Raw genomic sequence first — 10,854 nt, 5'->3', positions numbered from 1 at the left:
TTGGGCTGTGTGTGGACTTAAGAACATATCAGCTAACACAAAGACATGACTTTTATAAACATATTGTACATCAGTGATTAAGACACAATAGCTGTTATAGTTCAGACTAGACATCCTGTGTTTACACAAATGTATTGTGTATAAAAGTATATTGTTGCAACCTTTTGACCTTATTACAAGATTGATAGGACAATGTCAGTGGGTGAATTAATTATACTACATAACTTTATAAAATAGCAACGTCTACTGTAAGTTTGAAGCCAACAGACACTTTTAAACATGAATAAAATAGAGAGCTTAGGAGATATAGGATAAAGCATACAATTCAAGTTTAAAACTTCTGGGCAATAAGTTTTTGTTGTTGCGCTTGTAAGCTCTAAGGTTTTACACTCTCTCATGCAGTACTGTGCAAAAGTCTTGTTTCACCAATAGATTTGTTGTTTTAGCAATGCTAAAATAATAATATATGTGACGAGAATGTCATTAAGTAAATCACAGCTTTTACTCGGGCAATACAAAAGAAAACAATTCACAGTATTTGGGATTTGTTTGTCCATTTTTCTTTCTCAGTTAGCAGGCTAATTGTGTTTCCGTGTTGATGGAAAATGAAAACAAGACTGGTGTTGCGAATATGAATTTGGAGGTTGAATCCTTTCAACTGTACCATTATTGACTCAAAAATACAAAAATAATCATTATCATTATCTAGATCACCAAAATGGATTGAAATGTAATCGGTTGCTGAAACCTAACACACAAATGTAATCAAGACAAAGCTTGTAACATGACAAAAGACTCATAGTAATTCATGTTCATGAACAGACAGCCCAGTTCATATTTAAAAAAAAAAAAAAGATAAATCCTAGCATATGGAACTTTGATACACAAGATAATCTGGTGCCAATTTTTTTAGGAATCAACAATACACCCTGTAAAATACTACGTTTTGGTCACATAAAAATGAATAAATAACATGTATCATGCTTACACACACGCATACACACACCTGTGTACACACACATACGCGCACACGCACACACGCACATACACGACATACATATACACTTACACACGCACCCCCCCCACACACACACAAGCACACACACACAAACATACATACACATACATTCATATACACTTACACACACACGTGTATATACATATATATGTATATATATATATATATATATATGTATATATATATATACGCATACACACCATGTATGTGTGTATTTGTGTGTTTTACTGTGACTAACAGTCACTCTCGGACTTTTGTAGTGTCAAAAAGCTACAAAAAAGTGTTACGCACACTGCAAGGACATCTCTAATCCACAGTCCACTTAAGATCACCTCATGGATATCCAATTGTATTTAGGTCTGAGTTGTGACTAGACAATTCCAACCATTTCCTTTGTGAAGGCAAGTTGTCGTCCTGAAAGGTGAAATTCTTTTTCGGCTTATTGATAGATAGTTCTGAAGCTGTTCAATAGTTGGAACTGTGACCCTCTTCTCTCACATCACTCGTCGCCACGCTGCACTGCTTCACCAATATTATCAGAGTGATATGCTGTTGTGTTTTAAATCTTCGTTTATACTGTATGTATATTGTATCGTGCAGTATGAAATCATAACTGATGTTCTTTCGAATCTTTTGTGATTTCCTCCTGGTTGCTCAAATGCCAACACTGCAGAAGGTTCCAAGCTGATAAAAATGCTTTGAAATGCTATGGCAGCTAAATATCATTTAGAAATAGGAAACACAACACGTACGAATCAGGCAGCCTGCATCAATATCAATATTAAGAGCCTTTTCTGCCGCATGATTACAGCATGATACAACCATATTATTAGCAGACAGTGGCAGTATCAATATTGAATTTTGGTTCTTTTATTTTATTTTGAAGGTAAGTCCAGGATACAGTTGAATATTTAATGCAGAAGAAATTATGTCTAATTTTCTCCAGACTGATATCTTTCAACATTTTGTTGCCTTTTATACATGTAAAATGTAGCTGAAAAAGTAACTATTACAATAGTAAAAACTTAATCAAAATGAATCTATGAGAAGTATGTTCTTATGTAACAGGAGTTTATTCATTATGAAAACTGCTCCTGTTAAAAGCACCCCGACAAAACCTTTTGCTCTCTTCCCAAATGAATGTTAGAACATATTTTCAGATTATGTTAAAAAATTCAGTAATTACTTGTGAAATGCAAGATGTCATTTTTTTACATCACAAAAACTTCAATTTTACAGGTGTGTTTCTCCCTTTGACACTTTCTGCTAAGATTTGATCAACACATACAGTACGCAGCGTCCGCTTTTTTTTAAATGACACTTGAAACTACAGTAGTTATTATGCGACAGATTCTGAAAATAAAAGGTGGCCATTTTAGATGTCATTTTCATATGTTTCTGAGTGGATGTCTCAGTCTTCAAGTAAAAGAAGACTTTTAAGTCTTTCTAATCAAATAAGATGTGCATGACAACGCTGTTGATTCCTCATCATACTTGGAAAGTTTGAGTAAGTATGTAATCGGTTTTAAAATGACGACCAGAGACTGCCCGATCACCAAAATCTTGTCCCTTTGTCCAATGATGAAAGCATACAAATACACCATATTCTAAATCAAAAAGGAGCATGCGTCGTTATTTATGCAATTTCAGTGCGAAGCTCTATAAAGAACCAAACATCCGCATTGTATAACATGGAGCACTTTATCCACTATTTTGAGTTTCATCTACATCACCAAGACTTGTGTATCCGTGTGTAGTAGCCATGCATTCAAATTGTGTGTCCAGTTCTACACTCTTTCAGTGTGATCCAAGGTTACGATGAATTGAGTATCAGGGTGGGAGTCCATTTTCCGTTCAACAACCTGTCGTGAAATACAGACAAGGGCATTGGATATGACTACATCAGAATAGGATGTTTTGGTATTGCATGCAAGTGTGTTTGCGTACAAAAGATAATATAAGATAAGAAGGGATGCCAATTGAAAAGTGGAGTGAGAGAGAGAGCAGGTGTTAGAGTGGTTAATGGCTGATGCTCTGAATAGCCAGACATGGCCATTGATGATTAGTGGAATGAACTTCTTCTTTGTCTCATTAGCCAACAATGAACACCCAGGAGCACTCCAGCATCCAGCAGGCGTTCTTCACAGACGCTAAAACATTTAATGATTCAATTTTAAACTTGGTTCTTGCCACTGATGGGCAAATTGGTGCTATTGAAAGTGACTTAACCCTCTGCACCATCTGTTCTCTGTGCCTTCTAATTCAGAACACAAAAAACAGTTTTCACACAGGCCTAATGATGTGTACCGCACAGATGAATGGAGATGCAAAACTACATTGGCCCTTCTTGGCCTTGCTGCCGGGCTTTATAATTGTCATTGGCAATTCTTTTTTAGATTTTGAATTAAAATGTTCTGTCTCATGCTCGACTATACATGCACAAAGTCACCAAGTGATTATTCTAACCCCATTCACATAGTAAATCAGTGCAGTCAAATTAATGAAACAAATGACAGATCACAATTTTTATTAACCAATAAAAAAATATTTATTTTCTTCTGCTTAGGTCGCAGGGTCAGTAGCTTTAACAGGGAAGCCTAGACTTCCCTCTCCCCAGCCACTTCATCCAGCTCTTTTGGGCGCATCCTGAGGCACTACCAGGCCAGCTGAGAATCATAATACCTCAATGTGTCTTGAGTCGTCGTCTGGGCCTCCACCCAGTAACACATGGCCGTATCACGTCTCCAAGGAGGAGTTTAGCATTCTAATTAGATGCCCGAGCCACCTCATCTGGATCCACTCAATGTGGAGGAGAAGCAGCAGCTCTACTCTGAGCCCCTTCTAGATGACCTAAAGTGACTGATAAATTGTCAGCTTTACTTTTTAGCTCAGTTCCTTAACCACAACGGACTGACATAATCAGCTTCAGTGCAGACTCTGCACCGATTCGCCTGTCAATCTCACGTTTTACCCTTCTCATCCTTCCCAACTATTAAATACCCACGTGTCGGTGAAATTGAGGTCAGACCGGCATATTCCACCACCATTGAAACCAACTTCTCTGCCTCTCACATCAGTTCAAGGTTCTTTCTTGTCAGAGAGGTGACGTTCCATGTTCTGAGAGCTAGCTTCTGTTGCTGTGGATCAGATCACCAAATTCCCCTCTGGCTGCTGCCCAGCTCACTGGACATCTGACCACAGACCACACCGGTGGTGAGCCCATGGGAAAGGGGACCCACATTGCCTTTTTGGGCTGTTCCCGGTATGGGTGCAGCCTCAGTCTGATGTACAAGCACTGGTAAGCGAGCGCATCATCATAAAGGGTCTTTGAGATGTGCTTTATTTGTTCTCTCACCTAGGACCTGTTTCCCTGGGTGATCCTGCCAAAATCACAAAGCCCCTGACAACTTACTAGCTCCTATACGATCATTGGGAAACACTTTACCATGGCACGCCCTCTACCATGATAAGCTGACGGCTCACAGAGGGGAACATGTTGAACAAAATAATTCATAACTAAATAAGTAAATAATTGAAAAAATAACATACATACTACAAGCATTTGCACATTTCAATTTACACTTGTCCATTGTCATCATTTTAGATGGGGAGTGGCGGTGCACATCCATTTTATGACATGATGTTTTATTAGATTCAAATCTGGGCTGTTGCTGGACCACTCAAGGACATTCATAGTATTGTCCTGAAGAAACTTTTTTTTAACATCTTGACTGTGTGGTTAGGATTGTGCTGCAGCCCCAGGACTGTGTGCTTCATCTTGCTCAATAATGAATCGACACCCCGCGTAAGATCAAGAATGAGTGCTTTGAAGCAGGTTTCCATTTGTGAAATCAAAATAAATGATAGATTGGTTTTCTACAAATTTACATTTGACAATGCTGAATACATTTTCTCCTCAATTATGGTGAAAAAACATTGTACCTGATGGTTTGAATGCTGTGAGTTGCACCACCTGATTCAAAAGAACAGCAGCAAATAAGTATTTGGTCAAATGAAAACAGCAATTACAGAAAAAGTCTCAACTAAGTATACAATTAAAATGGAAACATGTTACTTACTTGGTTTCCTGGTGCTGGTTTCAATGAGAAATTCACGAAACTTTCTTTTCTGAAACTCTCTGAAAGACAAAATCCCAGCTATCAATTTTTTTTCATAAACTCTATTTTTCTGCTAAAATAGATTTTATTAAGAGATTTAATTTGAATGCCCAATTTAACTTTGCTGAATAGAGTACGTATTTGTGTTGCACACCACACAGAGAAGCATCCCACACACATAGAGGCATGCAAGGGCAGATATCAGGCAATGAGGTGGACTGAGTGCTGCGGCCCTGAGCTGAGACGGTAAGTGGGGAAATGATGCATTGCTCAAAGGACTACTACCATGGACATTAACAGGGGCCCCATTTCCAAAGCCCAGGTCGTTATGGATGAGCATGTAAGATGTCATAAACAGGTAAATCATCATTCAATATTCACGTGAATGGCAGTTTCTGTTAAAAATAGAACATGGATTCGTTTAATATTTGGCATCTGTCTCAACAGCATGTAGAACAGAAAAACCTACCATTTTTGATAACTAGTGAAGTAGAACTAGAACTGGGGGGTCCAGACGTCTCACTGGTTTCAGGACTGGAAGGGGTGGGTGGGCTGCGGTCCCAAGATCTTATGGGCGCTCTCTGAGAAGGTAGGAATGTGGTTGGCTGGGAGCAATTCTGCAAGAACACGTGAAACAAAAAACAGATAACTTCAATTTGACAAAAAAAATGTTTTTAATGGGGGGGCAATTACCAAACACCCCCTTTTCTCCTTTTTTTTACTAATACGTAGCCCAATTTCACAGCCTTAACAGTGTGCATATCAATGCTTGGTCTTATTGGATTTGTGAGAATCTACTGGTATCCTGTTTCCCATGTAACCATAGAAAATATACTCAAAACCTGGAATAATCTTTTTAGACACATCGCCTCAGCATTATTCTGAACAGTACTGTATGTTACCACAGTTACAAGACTCAGGTTTACAAAAAGGTAATGTTTTACATGTTCAATGAATCAACCAATCAATCAGAAACGAAAACAATATGCTTATCTAATTATGAGAGAATCTACTGGTATCTTGTTTCCCATGTAACCATAAAAGATATACTCAAAACCTGCAATAATCTTTTTACTCACATAGCACGAGCATTATTCTGAACACTAATGTATGTGTAAGGTTGTCACAGTTACAAGACTCTGATTTACAAAAAGGCAACGTTTACATGTTCAATGAATGAATGAATGAATGAATGAATGAATGAATCAATCAATGAATCAATCGATCAATCAATCAATCAATCAATCAATCAGAAATGTAAACAATATGCTTACGTAATTAAGATGTCACCACTGCTACATTCTACATTTGAGGCACTTACTGTGAAAGATAGGGCTTTCCTCTTTTCCTTGATCCTCTTTATGGCATTCCTCACCTAAATGAGAAAACTGGTATTTCAATCAAAAGTTGGAAAGCCTTCAAAAGTCAAATGAATGCAATTTAATAATCTGGTATATTAATTGACAATGACGGTAAAATAAATTGAATGTAAACATACCTCACTGTTGTAAACAGCATAAACTAAGAATATATACAGGCCCTGCGGAAGATCAAATACACAATTAAGGAAGCAACAGTATGGGAAAAGAAACTCATATAGAATGCATCTTTTCCAGACTACGTACTACAGAGCTCACATATGTCCAAACTGTGTGCATATGATGTCATAAGAATAATATAATGCCCTTTGCGAAAGATACAGATTGTGACCAATACATAAATTGTTGACGTAAAAGGGAAGATGCTATGTTGAATTACTTTATTTCTCTTTAAGAAATTCAGAGTTTTTCCAAGTGGTTTGTCTTGTCAGCCCAGTATTATGGCAGCACTGTGGCTGCCGGATCACAGCAAGAAGCTTTTGGCAACACTGAGATTTAGATTTTGTCGCTCGGCTTTTTTGTTATTTTGATACTATTAAAGTTGACTAGTCTTATAGAAGTGCTAGTTTAATAAAAGTATAATATCCCAATGGGATTAGTTATTGCACATTTTTGGTCATTTTTCATGTACAGTAAGTTTCATTAAAAAAACAAAGCGTATATTGAAAACGTTGTTACAATTGTAATATTGTCAATTTGTAATGTGTTCTGTATTGTTGCATTGTTCAATAAAGCACCATGAAGTACCAGTCTAATAGAAGTATAATATCCCCATGGGATTAGTTATCCCCATGGGATTAGTTATTGTACATTTTTGGTTGTTTTTCGTAGACAGTAAGTTTTTATTAAAAATCTTTATGTCTTCTATATTTTGCTATTGTTCAATACAACACTTTATATGGCTATTGTGAAAGCACTATATAAAGATATATTTTATTGTATTGTATTGTATTGTATTGTATTGTATATACAGTAACGTTATAATCCAGATACACAAAGAAGCATTTAATTTATGAGTAAATGTAGTTTATTCCACACACCATGCCAATGTTTAGTGCAAATCGGCAATGGGATGAGCGTTTGCGGTCATTCTCATTTGATCTTGTTTTAAGGACTTTAATGTTTTCACAATTTGTATTGATAGGGCTGGGTTTGCCTCCAGGGACAAAGGAGAAAAAATCTTAGATTGGTATATGACTGATGCTGGTCCAAACGAGTGGGCGAGTGCAGAGGTGGACTGGGTGTACTTGAATACAAAGCTCGGCAGTGGAGAGCGGAACCACGCGGTGGGCAAGCTGAAAGGAAGGCACGTGTAAGTCAGTGGAGCGGTGCCTTGAATCAAAAGCAGTGTCAAGTTGCCCGTAGAGTTTTTAAAGGTGTCGAAGCACACCAGGAGCAGAGCTGTCACTTTGATGGGTCAGTTCAGAGTTTCCCCACGGAGCATAACAGGATAGCATAACCTAGGGTGACCAGATTTGGGTTTCTGAAAAAGAGGACCAATTTTTTTGGAGGTGGGCGTGGTCATATATAGGGGGCGGGGTCATTTGGGGTGGGGTGGAGTGTGGGGTCATTTGTTATGGCACAAATGACATGGTGTCTGTATAGCAAATGCCTTTATTGGCCCGAATAACACAAAACATATATAAAATAACAAAAACGTATTTACACTAACACTAACTAGTCTTATGGTGGTAAACGAAGTTAAAAAAAGACAAAAGAAATACAGCCATCGGTGCAGCATTTGAAGAAGAAAAAAAGGCTCCTCTTCAGTCCTCCTCTTGTGGGCTGCGTTGACATCTTTATTTGCCACAGACACGTAAGTGCCTGCCTTGCATGTCAAGCACTCAGCTTCATAAGGATCACGACCCTGGCGAAAGCACGGGTATTTGAACGTGCATTTTCGTTCCGGCATTGCTTGTAAACACTCGGTGTAGACTGGCCAGCCCGCCCTACTTCGTAGCAAAGTGACTGAATTTGAGGAGAAGTGCGTGACTTATTTGTGAACGATACAGAAAAACCTGAAATTGAGTGAAATGGAACGAAGTGGCAATTCTATTGACAATGTACTGTACATGTATTATGTTTGAGGCAGTCCAGCAAAATCCCGGATGATTTGTGAAATTCCCCCCGGATGTTTTTTAGGGCTCAAAAGTAGGACATGTCCGGGAAAAAGAGAACGTCTGGTCACCCTACATAACCATAAACCAGGCCAATTCTGTCCAGTGGCAGTCTGAAAGCGGACGTTTTGTGTGCCAGCAGTGGCAAGGCTACTACGTCAAAGTATGAGTGTGTAATAATTCTAAAATGACACGGAGGAGTTAAACGTAGCAATGAACATGATGGCAAGCGATATGAAAACCTTCACAAAGCAACAGGTAATTAGAACAAATATATTGCAAGACAGGATAAATATTAAGCACAAACTGAAAATTGAATGGTTGGAAGATAAACTTGATTATGCAGTATTACAGAAAAATTGAAGTATTAGTGGTCATGATGCACCACCTTGTCGATCTATTAGACCTCTGGTTGGTGCAACTTCCCTGGCTTGGACCTCACATCAGACGAGACAACCCTCAGAATTTAAGCTCCTCCGGCAGCCCCTCGCTCTGACTTGGACATCCACTTTTTTGATTTTCATATTATGTATTATTTGTGCCCTCTCTGCATCCATTTCAACCTGGTGGTCCTGAAAGGGGGATCCTTCCATCTGTGGTCCCTTCTCAAGGTTTCTCATTTTCCCCTGGCAGGGGTTTTTGAGTTTTTCCTTGCCCTTTTGGGAGCTTAAGATCAGGGGATGCTTTGAGAATAATTGTCAATTTTTGTCTATGTGAAGCCCTTTGAGACTGCTTGTGATTTAGGGCTATACAAATAAACTTGACTTGACTTGACAAGCATATCAGTAACCACACAAAAATAAACTAACACAGTTAGTTGATTATTTTATTGTTACTTGACTGTTTCTGGAGCAGTTTGCAGGCGAGTGCAAAGCAGATCGGATTAAAATCAGCACCTCCAAATTTGAGACAATGGTCATCAAACAGAAAGGTGTTGGTTAGGATTCCTTCTGGAAGCCTCTTGGGTAATGTGTTTAATGGCTCACTTTAAACCACGAGGATTGCACTTTTGACTAAGGATGCCAGATTGCTGTTAAGGTAAGATGTTTTAAGACAAATTTACACAAGACAAACATAATTATTTGCCGATTCATTGTCCTTGTACTGTGGTCATGTGTCTAAGCACTCCTCTCTCCCTGAACGCAACTCTTCATGATCTGGCTTCCAGTATCGCTCGACTGACTGATTCAACGGCACGTTTGAAGAAACGTTCGAAGTTTCTGAACAGAACATGGTTTAAAAGTGCACCAAAAACCAGTGCCAGTGCGCGTCATAGCGGCAAACGGTGACATGCTGCGTTAGAACAGTGTGGATATGAATGGGGGTGTGAATGGATGAATGTGAGACTTTATAAAAAGGCTTTGATTACCATGGTGTTGATAAGAGAACTATATAAGTGCACTCCATTTGCGTTTATCATTTCTGTGCTGTAAAAGATATAAATGAATAAAGACATGATGCAGTGACACCCACCACTAAAATTCATTGAACAGCAGGGCCACAAAATATGAACCGCGATATAGGGAGGTAACACTGTATTAAACAGCTTGCGGCCCATGGGCCACCAGTTGCCCATCCTGCTCCTGGAAATCCATCCATCCGTCCATTTTCAACACTGCTTATCCTGTTCAGGGTTGAGAGAGGGCGCTGGAGCCTATCTCAGCTGATATCGGGCGAAAGGCAGACTACACCCTGAACTGGTCGCCAGCCAGTCGCAGGGCACATACAACCAATAACACCACACCGACATGAGCACAAAACGATCCCACGCTGCCCACACACAAGTCAGGCAAGTGTAACTCTAGAAAATCAGCGACTCCTCCTGGAAATCATTTCCATAAATGTTTTAACAGGATTGGTAAAATAGGGCAGCCTTGGTGAAGTGACATGCAAGGGGTGACATTGTGTGACTTGCCAGCAATGCAGGGCAAACTCTGAAACCTGTCGCACGGGGACTGAACATCGTATATGGAGGGACCATACAACCATGGCACCCGGCAAGGTCAAATGACTTCTCTAAGTCCAAAAAGCACATCTAGACTGCTTGGGTGAACTCCCATCCAACCTCCACGACTGTTGAGGCTCTCGAGCTGGTCATTTATTCTATACCCAGGATCATGCTGCCTTTCCTGAATCTAAAAGTTGACTACCTTATGGACCCTCCTTTCCAGAACTGGAAATATACCTTACCAGGGAGGGTGAGGAGTGACGTATGAACACAC

The 10,854-nt window shown here is 39.2% G+C and overlaps 1 protein-coding gene across 1 annotated transcript in view; it reads right to left on the bottom strand.

Moving 5' to 3' along the window:
• Window positions 1–2,581: 2,581 nt before the first annotated feature.
• Window positions 2,582–10,854, bottom strand: part of adgrd2 (adhesion G protein-coupled receptor D2) — a 43,177-nt gene continuing 34,904 nt past the window's right edge. Inside the window, exons 20-25 of the mRNA XM_037259319.1 lie at window positions 6,635–6,676; window positions 6,458–6,511; window positions 5,606–5,753; window positions 5,098–5,156; window positions 4,961–4,991; window positions 2,582–2,880 (exon numbers count right to left, since the gene is read on the bottom strand). Of these exons, the coding sequence (XP_037115214.1) occupies window positions 2,873–2,880; window positions 4,961–4,991; window positions 5,098–5,156; window positions 5,606–5,753; window positions 6,458–6,511; window positions 6,635–6,676 (342 nt within the window). The 3' untranslated portion in view covers window positions 2,582–2,872. The remainder of the gene's footprint in view (window positions 2,881–4,960; window positions 4,992–5,097; window positions 5,157–5,605; window positions 5,754–6,457; window positions 6,512–6,634; window positions 6,677–10,854) is intronic.

This window comes from Syngnathus acus, chromosome 9 (assembly GCF_901709675.1).
Source record: "Syngnathus acus chromosome 9, fSynAcu1.2, whole genome shotgun sequence".
Lineage (NCBI taxonomy): Eukaryota > Metazoa > Chordata > Actinopteri > Syngnathiformes > Syngnathidae > Syngnathus > Syngnathus acus.
Note: the sequence above shows the minus strand (reverse complement) of the source record. Positions and strands in the feature narration are given on the sequence as shown.